The following is a 13,397-nucleotide window of genomic DNA, read 5'->3' as shown; positions in this document are numbered from 1 at the left end:
TATGAAATATTACAAGAGTAAATACACTATAGAGAAAGGAACCATTCCATAGTTCACATTCTGGAGTAGTAGCGCTCAGACGAGCGCTGCTACTCCAGAGCGCTGCTACTCCAGACGCAATGTGGGCGTCGTTCTTTTCTGTGTGCTTCGTCTAAATGCTGAGCCTATAACATTAGAACTGTACCCTATTAAAGAGCAATTTCACTTACCTCCCATGGCTCCCATTCCCATTCCCATACCTCCCATGCCCATTCCCATAGGGCCCATCATTCCACCACCTAGAAACGAAAAAAAATGGAATATGTACATCACGCAATCCATACAAATGTTCTTAGCGACAAAGTGGCTTGTACTCAGTGGGATGCAATATTAAAAGTTCGGCGCAGTATAGCAGCTAGCATTTATATATCATTTGACGAAAACGTGTGCATGTTTGTAAAGCTTTAATGTCGCTGCTCCTTTTTTGTCAGGTTGACCAGCCTGTGCTTTAAATTTGTATTTTGGCTTCACTTATCAAAGTTATGCTGTTTAGTAACTTGATTCCTACGAAGCACTTTACGTAAGACAGGAGACGCAGTAAAAGAAAGGTCTGTCCGAAAAGTTCTAGTGGTACGTCTAAAGAAAACGAATCTCCCAGGAATTCAGATACCTTAGTGTGGACACATTCAAAATACTTCCCATTATACATGAAACACTGGCTCCACCTCTTCTTCCACTGCTGGAAAAATCCGTGGAAGTCACCTTCTGTTAGGCGCTTCAGCAGCGATGTTGTTTCCTTTTGAATTGTCGTTACACTCCCGAAATGCCGCCTCCGGAGCACAAGTGCGCACTTGTGCACATTTGTGCTCCAGAGGCCGTACACTGCTTCGCATAACATCGATTCCCACAGGGCATGGGATCTGCCGGCTTCTTTCACTGCCGTCACACGTGATTTTCCTTCATTTGTATAAAAACCCATATAAATATTTCGCGCAAGGACAACTTTAGTAAAATTGTATGCTGGGTGCTTCGCATAATGCATTTGTCCCTAGCAATTACTCAAAAATAAATACGATCCGATTTTATGATATAACTATTCACGTTTGTGCAGTTTGTTCTTGTGAGATTAGCTTTCGCGTTATAGGCGTTATAGAGCTCACTGTCCTTAAAAAAACGTAGTTATGTTCGCATGAAGCAGTTCATGTAGCGCTCGTGTATGTACTGCTCAAGCATGCATATATATATATATATATATATATATATATATATATATATATATCGATGCGCCAAGTATGCCCCAGGAAGAAATTAATCACTCTGCTAGGATTGTGAAGTTCCTAGCTGCACCTATTCCCTTACGATATTTTCAACCATTTATATAAGGTGCAGAGAGAACTGTGGATCGCTTTACGCTTCACTGCTTTATTATGCTCTGCCTGAACTTATCATATATATACAAATATTTCTGGATATATACCGTATATACTGTATATACTATATATCGACTACCTTTCAAATGCGCAGTTGTCGGCCTAAGTATATTCACGCCAGGGTAATTCAAGTGAAGAAATTAATCACTCAGTTTTATTCTAGCAAAAAGCAATTTTTTTTTTTTTTTTTTTTTTTTTTTTTTTTTTTTTTATTGCGATAAAGACTTGCCGTTAAGGCATTTCTTGTGTGTAAGTTATTATATGTGTGCTGTGAGGCTGTGTTGTGTAGAATTGAAGCTGTTTGTGGAATCACATGTATCTATTCCTTAGCGGAGGCCGGCTAGTAGGAGACGCGATATTTAAACCAGTCAACCATTTGGACACGTAGCACCCAGTGGTAAATGGACCAGTTCCACCTGAGATCACAGCCGGTGTAAGGGCCACCCCGGCCCGAAGCTCCTAAGCACAACTTCCTCCGCCCTAGAAGGTGAAGGGGGAGGGAGCGCACACGGGGGGATAAGAGCGCGTGTGTCCTGCCGGAGAAAATTTTACGGGCTCGGAGCGAGTTAAGGGGTTGAGGTGGGAGGGGAATAGACGGAAGGTCTGGATTGGGAGGGCAATGTGCCTGCTGGTCAGCAGCAATGTTGTGAGGGTTCGCTGCATGGCCTTGAATCCAGTGTACCTTGACGCAGGTAGCTGTTTTTCTATTCATCGTGTGTATTGTCTCGCAGATTTCCATCGCCTTGTCAACCTTCTTCAGTTCCTGAATAGCCGCTAAAGAATCAGTGAAGATATCTAGTTGTTTGATGGTAGGCAGCTTAGATGTCGCATCTTGCACAGCATCGTGGATGGCTTGAAGTTCCATTACTAGAGCGCTGGCTTCCGTAGATAAATAGCGCTGGTGGCCGCTGATGAAATTATGCGTTGTACTGAGGAATGATGTCCTCCCGCCGTCTGGGAGAATAGCAGCATCCGTATAGACTTTGCAGGTGTCAGCGCATGATGCATCGATGATATTGTGGTCGTCAATAATACCTGTTGTATCGCTGCGTCGTAACTTCGTTGGCTTATTAGTTGTGATGCTGGTGAATTCCCAGGGAGGCATTGGATAGGGCTGATTGTCAATACGAGAGCCGCGTTGAAAATGAGCATGTAACGCAGCGACAGCCGGAACAAGTTGCTTTTTTATTTCACGTGCTTTTTCACGTTGCGAAATTAGCTCTGCAATTGTGTTGAGCTGGGCATGTTCCTGTAACGTTGGTATCGGAGTGATGCGTGGTAGTGCTGTGATTGTGCGCATAGCATCGCGATTAATCGTTTCTAACTGTGCCAACTGTGCCAAAGTTAGCCGTTGAAATTGTGCCTGATATAAAATTCGTGGCTGCAAGACTGCACGTACCAGCCGTCGAGCTACGTCAGTACGAGCTCCAGCTGCTTTTGCTGCAATGCGACGAATAAGGTGAAGTGTTTTTGTCGAAGTCTGTCTGATTTTACGGAGCCAGTGTGCACCACCGCCGGAATGGTGAATATCGAGACCCAGTATGCGGACCTCCGAAGCCTCAGGGATTGTCACTGCGCCGAGTTTAAATGTAAAGGGGCGCTGCGTGATTCTTGTGCGTCCTTTCTTGTTGGCCACCACAACATAGCTTGATTTTTGGGCGGAAATGTCCAACCCTGCTTTCCGAGCGTAGTTGTGCAGAACATCAAGGGCTTCTTGAAGCTGTTGAGTTTGTCGAGATACATCTTCATGTGCGGACCACAAAGTGACGTCATCCGCATAGATTAAAAACTTCACGTCTGGAATCTGGTGTAGTTGCCAGGCTAGAGGTATTAGAGCAACGTTGAAGAGAAGAGGAGCTAAAACCGAACCTTGTGGGACTCCTCTGTTCGATGTGAAGTATCCTTCTTGCCTCCCATCTACTCTAATCGCAAATGTGCGATTCTGAAGAAATGAGTAGATAAATCTTAGGACCCGCGGTGGAAGTCCCAGGTCGATGAGGTTGGCAATAATGATTTCATGGTCTATATTGTCATAAGCTTTCGTTATGTCAGTTGCTACTACCGTGCGCACAGCGTGGCTGTGCGGTGAAATCTGTAAAACATCGTCTGATAAGATAGAAAGACCGTCTTCAGTTCCCAAGTAAGAACGGAAGCCAATTTGAGCAGGATGATATTTATCATGGCGTTCAAGCCACCAGGAAACACGTGTGGCCAGCATCTTTTCAGCGAGCTTGCTAGTTATCAGTTGTCGGCCTAGATTTTCGTAAGAAATATTCACGTTTACGTCAGGGTAATTCCAGCTATTAGTGTGAAAACGCAATGGAAATTCCAATGGCAAAGCATGTAGTTTTATTCTAGCAAAAAGCAATTGTTGAACATGCAATTTCACTGAGCGAGAAAAGGGCCATAATCCAGCACTATTGAAATAAAAGTCAGCGGTTATGCAGAATTTGACCCGTCAGAAATCAGAAGAGGATTCACTTTATTAACGAAGGGTCCATTTCACTTACCATAGCCCATTCCCGTATAGTCCGTCATTCCACCGCCTAGAAAGATAAAGAAGGCGTCTGTTCACCGCGCAGTTCTTACAAATCTTAGTTGCGTGAATGCGTCACATGCTCATTGGGAGGAAATTTTAAAAACTCTGCGTGAAAAGCTTCCTGCAATTTGCTTGTTATTTGGCAAAACGTATCCCTAGTTTTAAAAGTTTATTTACGCGACTTGATTGCGCCAGGTCAGTCAACCTTTGCGAGCGCCACTGAAGTTTTGCTTTGAGTTCGTACTTTTGGGTATGGTACAGGTCATCTAGGTGTTGCTGCTGACTGAATGGGTTTCTACGACACGACACTTTACCTGAAAGAACAAACACAATATACAGTACTACGTGCAGAAACATCCACGTGGAACACTACTGTGGCAAACCCGAGTCACAGCAGTAGCAGCCAGCTGGGAGCAGTATACGCTACACAATACAAGCTTCATTTTGAGTGTATTTCCAGAATACATCTTAAATTGATAACTTTCTTTGGCTCCTTCCCCTGAGCTCGCAGTCGGGCTACCTGGCCTCCGGGGAAGTTGCCATTCGCCAAGCGTCCCACTCAGCCATAATGCTGTCGTAATGCCGTCATCATATCGTCGTAGTCACATCCTCAACGCGCGGTTATAGTCGCTGTCGTAACGCTGTCTTTAATCCGTTGTAGTCATGCCGTCTTCGCCGTAACGTGGTCGTCACGTCGTCGTTGTCATCACGCTGTGATTCTGTTGTCGTCACAGCGTTGTCATAACAGTGTTTTGTAGCGTTAGCTACACTGGCCTAGCCAAGCCCATTTCGCGCGGCACATCAAGAGCCGTGCTGCGCATGCGCAAGGATCAGTGATGTCACACGGCTTGCGCACCGGAGACACCGGAGCCGGCACCTCTCGCGCACTCCGCCGCCGCCGCGCGCGACTCACCGCCGCCGGTCTGCGCATTCCAGAGGAGTGACGTCGTAGCCGTGGTAGACGCACTGGCGCCGGCGCGCGCTCGCTGTGCAGTCGCCGTCTGACACTGCGCTGGAGCCGCTGCGCTTCTGACTGGCGTTTGTGTGTGTCATTGGAGCAGCAGTAAGCATGACAATCAAGCTAATCCTTGACAATCTAGACAACCAGGAAAGCTAAGAATAATCAGCTGAACCTTTGTTAACGCTACGTATATACTGGCATAGCCGAGCTAAGCCACTGCTACATTTTTTTTAACATATTAAGAAGTCTACCGGAGTATTATGCTGGAAATCTAACGCTATAAAACTTTTCATGCACCTTGGTTCTTGGTACAGGCCTATATGAAATAATCTTCCTTTAATTACCAGAATCCTTCTAACAAAGTGCCGCCAGTTAAAGCAGCACATGGAGAAGCATGCATGTCTAATAAACAGGTGCAATTACATGGTATTAGGGCTTGTGCATTAACCTGTACGGTGGTCGAAGCATTAATTTAGAAGTGCTCTGACGAAAAGCTCTGACGGAAGGATTTACTGCAGGATTTACTATCGCGATGATACAGCAGCCACACGTACCCATTCCATTCGAAGTTCCGGTCGGTGACGGTGTGGAGTGTTCACTTGTAGCCCCTGCAGATATACATAGAGGACATATGTGGTTTACTTTCGGGATATTAGAAGCTTCTCGAATGAAATAGACCTCAAACTGATTAGTGGAAGTTGTAAGCTGGCCACAAGCAGCCCTTCAGTGTTGAACATTGAACCATCACGCATATTTCACAGCACCAACGCCCTTATTTTACTTAGACGCGTTTGCAAGCAAGCGCCTTTCAGTCTCACGTGCTTTAGTGTCGCTAAGCAGGGCGCCAAGTTTGGCTAGTTGTTTCTACATATTTAAACTAGCAGCGCAACAACAAAGCATTGGTTTTCAAGTTTTACTTTGACGCGCTGTTAGGTTAAATAGGGTCGCTTTCCTGACACTGTATAGCCCCTTTAAGGTATTTTCACTATGCGACAAGATTCCTTGTGGATGCAAGGATTCAAGGAGTTGCGCTCAGTACGGCACTTAGTCCAATCCACTTTGGATAAAGTAACAACATTATTTTTTTAATATGTGGTAACCTAGCATATGATGTCATAATACATTAAGCAGCGTACTAAAACATATTCGCCAGCACAACGCACTGGTCATGCAGTAGCAGGATACGTATCTTTTTAATACCTTTTTCATCCATTTTCTTCGTGCGTATAGTTCTCAGTTGGGCTTTGGCTTTTAATTATATAACAATATTGACTATCACAATAATAAGCGCAGTAATATCACGTTTACATGCTACTAATGACCATGCGTATTAATAATAACTTTACAGGAAAAGCTCTGACTGCTGATAGGCTTCGCACAAAAACCCCAATGAAACCTGCACGCATACCCATACGCTCATGAACGGTATAAAACGTAAGCACATGGGCAGCATGAGCACCGCATTAGCCAATGCGGCAGAGAAAGGTGGTTCACAAGTCATCGTGCTATGCAGCGTACAGTTGAATCAGGATTTCATTTCGCAAGGAAGCAGGCAACTGGGCACTCACCCGTATTCGATTCAGGCTTGTCGTTGTTGGAGGTCCCGCGCTCTGAAAATATACAAGCGTATTGGCCCCATACGCCGCACTTGCAAATATCTGAACGTCAAGTGTACACTTGAGAAAAGTTGTCAACAATTGTCGGAGCACTCTTAGAAAGCCTTCAATATAAAAACAATCAGTAGCCCCGCCCCTCTCCAGGAAATGAGGGTGAGCGAAGTTTGTGTGTTTCCTCGGTGTTCCTCCGAACGAATTGCACTAATGAGTACCACGCTGTGCTCGAACCACTACCAGTCAAGCACTGCAGCTGGCTCTGAAGTTCCGGTTGAAAAACTCGCGTTGAAACCTGGACGTCCCACCGAGGAAGTTGGCGCTAGCGTTGCTGAGGCATGCACCACCATTGTCGGGTTCCTAAAGGGCTAGACGGCGCTGACGTTCGGCCTCAACAACGCGCTCCCGCGACTCGGGGCCCGCAGCTCTTCGCTGACGTTTCGCCTGGGCTTCGGAAGACCTCACGCTAGAATGTGCACGCCGACGACGAGCCCTTTCCTGAGCGCGTTCATTCTGGATAAATTTCCATTAAATTTCTTCAAAGTCATGTCTGTCTGTTACCTAAGACAATGAGTGGCTCATACCCCCTTAAGCAATGGCTCATACACCCGTAAACGCGGCCTCCCATTAGGACGACAGAAGAGAAGTGAAATTTTACGCTGGAATGATTAGCGGCAACGTAGCCACCCGTGGAAGCAGACGACGACAACGCGGGAGCCGTGGCACGAGCGCGTGACGAACACGGGCCGCGTGCAGCTCTCAGAGCAGCTGGGTTTTTTTTAGTGTTACATCGCCGGCGCAGGCTAGCGTTTGCAAGCTTCGCCTGAAAAAAAAAAGTGTTGTCTCGCCTACAGAACTGCGCTAAAGAGCACATGCTACTGTTTACACGCGTTATCGCAACAAACTAAATCCGCTCGGAGAACATTCAAGCCGTTCTCCCGTTATTCATAATGCGCCGCCTGTTTTGGCTCTATTAGGTGTCGTCGGTATCTCATGTTGATGCTCAATTCGGCAGTTATTTTATGTAGGACGTTTTCCGCTATACACATTCTACAATAAAAAAATACTAGAGAACATTATAGAAATTGGACGAACTGAGTAGATTAATTGTTATCGGTAAGGCCATCGCACCAAATCCTTGGGCGATGGCCTCGCGCATATCAGCGCATTCTGGCCCATTTAGTTTCTCTCTGCTCAGTCGGTGACACTTATACAGAATAACAAACCGTCTCCTAAATTTTTGTGAAATCGCTTCCACTTACGACATCAACCACTTAGACACCAGAAGAGGCCCTCGTTTAGAAGATGTGGTAATTCACCAGGTCTTCCTTAAGCAGTTTCACTTGACTAGCCTTAGATTCACCCCCTTCACTGTGAGCATTATAAAACGTGTGATTTCAACTTCGACTGCACCTCGGCGTTATTCTTTTTGGGCAGATCATATACAATAAATAACAATCCCTTCATTGAAGCGCCAGTGTGCGTCAACATTCGAATCGTCAATTCAGTATCGGATTGTTTAACTCGACGATTCGGGTCAGTTTGTGAGGGGGCCAACTTCTTATATTTCCGTGGAACTTTTTAAGCACGAAACGATTTTATCTCCAGTTTATTGCGGCCTTCAAGTGACCTCGAACCAAAGGACCAGAGCCATTACCCGGGCACTCAAACTGAGAACATCTGGGCACTCAAACGAGATCATCCGGGTACTCAAACTGGAACATCCGCGCAACGTTGCGAGAACAAAACGAGATCTTCCGGGCAACCAGCCAAAAGTTAGGAAAATGCGGCCTCTGGGCCCCAACGCTTTGTACAGGACCGCATTAAATACGCTAGCTACTTCTCAAGCAAGTTACAGAAAACATTGCATCCGATTTCTTCCTAATGTTTTACAGCGGAGCTGTCAAAGCCTCTCTAGATTGGTCTCGTTGTAGTGCGCAGCATCGCTGAGCTGGGCGAGAGTAAAAGCAGTGCATAGGAGGAGAAGAGGTGCAGAGAGAGAAAGAGAGAGACATACAGAGAGCGAGTGAAATTAAGAAATAAATACAACAAAATGAACTTCCTTGGCGAAGTGGGATTCGAATCCGTGTGCTCACGGTGCGAAGGCGAGCGTCATAACCACTGCGCGATATTTCCACACTTCCGGAACACGCATTTATGGGTACCATATAGTTGCACTGTACCGACAATTGTAGCACAACTTGCTATGAGCGAGAAAAGATAAAATGAGAGCAAGAGAGAAAGAGAGAAAGGAAGAGAGAGAAAAAAGAATATAAACTTTCTTGGCGAGGCGGGATTTGAACACGGGTACTCACGGTCCCGGTCACGAACCCGGGTACTCAGGTCAATTACTCACAGGGGACCCTGATCATGAGAAGGAAATTTAATTCAGAATGAAATTGGGCTGGAGTGCACACGGCAGGCATTACCAAATCCCGACTGGGAGCTTACCACTGTCGTTGAAAACAAAAGTGTGCAATCATTGGATTCTACCGGTGCTAACATGCGGGGCAGAAACTTGTAGGCTAACAAAGAAGCTCGAGATCAAGTTAAGGACGACACAAAGAGTGATGGAATGAAAAAATGTTAGGCCTAACGTTAAGAGACAGGAAGAGAGCGGTGTGGATCAGAGAGCAAACGGGGAGAGCCGATATTCTAGTTGACATTAAGAGGGGAAAATGGAGCTGGGCAGGCCATGTAATGCGTAGGATGGATGACCGGTGGACCATTAGAGTTACAGAATGGATACCAAGAGAAGGGAAGCGCAGTCGAGGACGCCAGAAAACTAGGTGGGGTGATGAAGTTAGGAAATTTGCAGGCGCAAGGTGGAATTAGCTAGCGCAAGACAGGGGTAATTGGAGATCGCAGGGAGAAGCCTTCGTCCTGCAGCGTACATAAATATAGGCTGATGATGATGATGATGATGATGACTCACGGTCCGAAGTCGAGCGTCATACCCACTACGCTATACACCCACGCTTGCCGAGCTCCGCTGTTTCAACAGATTTCACAAGCGTGGAACTAGCTTAATTTTGTTCACATCACTCAAGCTATAACTTCCAATATGCTGAAGCTTTATTTGTCATTTTCAATAGGGGCACTCAAAAGGCAGATAGAGAGGTTTCCTGTACTTTTTTGAAAGCCAGCGTTCCGTGATTGTGAGCGGTCCGCGACATGAAGGAAAAGTAGCGACAGACGCTGAGCGCGCTGCACTGTTGGAAGGAGAAAAGCGGTTGAAGGCGGCGGCACCACAGGCAGCAAAAGACGCCATATGGTAGTCATTTCATGCTTCTGTCTACTCTCTATTACGGTAGAACCAGCATTTTGTTTTTTCATAATACGAACCGACTTCCCCTTGTTTCAGAACTAAGTACAAAATAAAGGTTTTAATATGTGAGAGAGAGCCAGCCATGCTTTAATGAGAGACCATTAATGCCCAAGTGGAAAATGTGGAATCCGGTCACATAGTAAAGGTATATGTCTGTGTGTATATATATATATATATATATATATATATATGTGTGTGTGTGTGTTGTGTGCGTGTGCGTGTGCGTGTGGTGTGTGTGTGTGTGTGTGTGTGTGTGTGTGTGTGTGTGTGTGTGTGTGTGTGTGTGTGTGTGTGTGTGTGTGTGTGTGTGTGTGTGTGTGTGTGTGTGTGTGTGTGTGTGTGTGTGTGTGTGTGTAAAGTGAGAGTCTGCTTAGATCCGGACGCCGTGCGTAAGGTGTCCTTTAGAAACCTACCGTACCCTAACTTTCTCCAGTTTGTCCGCAACCACTTTCTTGTCTAGTAGTAGCATTTACTCGCCTTCTCACGTCACTTATTCCCTCTCCCGCACTCCCCCCATATATGTGAGTGGCCAACGAAGAGTGCCGAAGCTGTTCACTCGTTTCGTGGCTGCGTAGGTTCTACCCATTCTCTGCCTGCTCTTCCCTGCCTCCTCTCTACCATCCTATCCACCTCCCCTCTGGACGGTTGCACGTTACAGAAAGGTAAGCGCTGCAGTTTCTACAATGTTTTCACGGGTCATCACGAATAATTACAACCGTCAAGAGGGTACTGTGGCGACGCTCAGGGAGCTCCAGAGGCGTTGTGTACATGCGACACGGTGAAAATGGCCAAACCAGCTCCCGTCGCCTTCCCTCTCTGCAACGCTCCTGCCACGTATATGCACGCTCTGAACCACCAACCGACGCGGCGCGCAAGACAGCAGCAGCAGCAGCAGCAATGGAAAAGTTGAAGGAAGAGGAAAAGGCAAATCTTCGCTTTAAAAAAACGGCCACGTAATCTCATTACCATCCTTTTCAAGGCCAGCCCTTTCATTATTGCAAATACATTACATCTGTGAGCACGTGGTCATCATAAGTGATACGTCTTCTTATAAATTTTGTAGCGTAACAATTGTATTGTCACTACAGGGCTTATCAGAATGGCCCGAATCGAAGCAGCGCATGTACCCTTGTATGCTCGCATGAAGAAAAAAAGAGATTGACCACATGGGCTGTATGGGTTCGCGAATAAATGAAGCGTTAGAAAAATGCAGTTCATTAGTCATGGACTTAGTTACAAAACGTCAGAGCAGTTGTCGTCGCGAGGGGCAACAACTGCACTCACCCGGTTTACCGTGGCCAGTTGGCTTGTTTGCAGTGTGGCGGGAACCATTCCCTAAAAATATGTGAACACATTTCACTTATACGCGACACTTATAAACCAGTGAATATAAATCGCGAACTCAAAGTGGTCAGTCATTGTCAAAGTGCTTATAACAGGGTTTCATTACCGCAGGAATTCCTTGCGAACCGACTGGACCACTCTTAAGTGCATTGTTTAACCTTTGACTTATTATTAATAAATATTTGCGAGGGAAATGTCGCTGTGCATGGTACTTCTCACAAAGGGGCGAATTAAAGCAGCACAAACACACATGCGGTCATTAAGAAGAAAAGAAAAGAATAAATACGTCCAGTATATAAGTGCCAAGGTAAATAAACTTTAGAAGAACATGGCTCAAACTCAGCGTTCCAGCTATAATACAGCTCAGCTGGCTTAGGTATCAAAAGGAGGCGGCAGCATCACTCATCAGTATTCACTGGTGCGCTGAAATGTTCAGTAGGCTTGGCCTTATTGCTATTGTTCTCATTCCCTCGAAATATGCATAAACTGCATGTGTGCCTCGCGTAGCGCAATATAAATATAGGTACGTCAATCACACTGTAAGAGAGGTATAACTAAAAAGAAGTGCTCCTAGAAACGCTTTATCACTGAAGATGACGTTTTCGCACGGTAGGTACAGCGCTCGTGTAGATATTGAAACAGTTAAGTAGACTTTGGTGAAAATGTATTCCACATCGGAGAATTTTCAGGCCGCTCAGGATTTAGCTAGGATGACTGTAGCCCTCTCTAGCCCCGCTAAGTGACCGACATCTTTCCATGTCAATGTCGGCTCTAGCATTCGGCTATAAAGTGGTGTGTTACGAATAGACGCTTTCTAGTAAATAAGGTATGCCACAGAAATGTCCATAGACGAGAATACCCCCGAAAAAATTATGTTAATTGCGATGCAACAAAGTCTCAAATATGTTAAAAACGCCGCTCTCAAGGACTTGAACCACTCCATGGAGCGTGATGTTCTGGATGCGCCAGCCGAACAACCGCGCGATGGCCTGGCTTATGTTCGCAGCATTCTTTGCGCATTTATTTTCTCCGCCGACTAGCCTAAATTTACAAGATAAGAACGCACTCCAAGTATGATTTTCGTGAAAATGCTTCACCTTTTGATTTGAAACATTTTGGCACCAGGAGAGGCTATAGTTTCTAAAATATGAGGATTAACCAGGTCTTCCCTTCAGCTGTTTCGCTTGAACATACTCTGCTACACTTCCCAGTAACAAAAGAGGAGCGCTTTATTTCAACTTCGCGGTGCTCCAGCGTCACCTCATTTTTTTTTTTTTTTTGGAAGAGCGTTCATAAGGAATAACAACTCTACCACAGAAGCGCTAGTGCATTTTGAATATTTCAATGACAAAGCGAGTATCTTTCTTTTTTACTTGAACCTCCAAGTCAATTGCTGTATTTAAAACCTAGCTGTAGTTCTGTACACATTTTTTTTATTCGTACTATGCGTTGACTTGTGAATGTTTAAAGTGTACATATGAAATAGAGCTTCCTATATACGGTTAGGCTTTCTTTCAGATATTTGATTATCTCTCCAGTCGTTGACGTATGCATAATTCAATTAAGAGAATAAATCAGCCAGAATGACAAGAATTAAAGTATGCACCACTGCTATCGCTAGGAACCTTTGACCTCTTCGCTAGTCTGCCGGCAGGCTTCCCATTATGATCCACGTAATAGCCTGCGCGGCACAGATGCTTGGTCTGGCTGTAATCGTCACAGCCACCTCTTATTACGAAGTAATGGCAACTGAGAGCAGCTGGTTAGCCGTACTCACCCACGTTCCCCGGTTTCTTCGGGCGACGCGAATTAGGTCGCCTGTTGGGTTTGCGCCGGTTACCTGGAAGAATATAAACCATGTATGATTCGCTCGGCCGCCTACGAACTTCGTAAGTTATAATTGACGTACACTCGTTCATCAAAAAGATAAAAAAATGCTATAGTAACCATTGAAACCATGGTTATGTAGACGAAGCTTCGCGTCATAGCATTTGTCTTAGCACTTCAATACTTTTTCTCCCCTTGCAGTAGCCTTTCGAAAAATGGTTATGTAGGCGAAGCTTTACGCTATCACGTTTGTCTTAGCTCTGCAATCTATTTTTTGTCATAGCCTTCTTCAAAGGGTTTGAAGCCACTGTTCTGGTGTAAGGCTTCAACTGGCCTGTGACAGTGTGTAACTGTGAGGCAAGTTTCTTCATGGGAAAAG

At 45.4% G+C, this 13,397-nt stretch overlaps 1 protein-coding gene across 1 annotated transcript in view; it reads right to left on the bottom strand.

Moving 5' to 3' along the window:
- Window positions 1–13,397, bottom strand: part of LOC119457751 (keratin, type II cytoskeletal I-like) — a 34,746-nt gene that overhangs the window by 14,592 nt on the left and 6,757 nt on the right. The window contains exons 4-9 of the mRNA XM_037719405.2: window positions 12,969–13,031; window positions 11,132–11,182; window positions 6,478–6,519; window positions 5,464–5,517; window positions 3,920–3,955; window positions 210–278 (exon numbers count right to left, since the gene is read on the bottom strand). Coding sequence (XP_037575333.1) covers window positions 210–278; window positions 3,920–3,955; window positions 5,464–5,517; window positions 6,478–6,519; window positions 11,132–11,182; window positions 12,969–13,031 — 315 coding nt within the window. The remainder of the gene's footprint in view (window positions 1–209; window positions 279–3,919; window positions 3,956–5,463; window positions 5,518–6,477; window positions 6,520–11,131; window positions 11,183–12,968; window positions 13,032–13,397) is intronic.

Source organism: Dermacentor silvarum, chromosome 7 (assembly GCF_013339745.2).
Source record: "Dermacentor silvarum isolate Dsil-2018 chromosome 7, BIME_Dsil_1.4, whole genome shotgun sequence".
NCBI lineage: Eukaryota > Metazoa > Arthropoda > Arachnida > Ixodida > Ixodidae > Dermacentor > Dermacentor silvarum.
The sequence above is the reverse complement of the archived record's forward strand: the minus strand, read 5'-3'. Positions and strand labels throughout refer to the sequence as shown.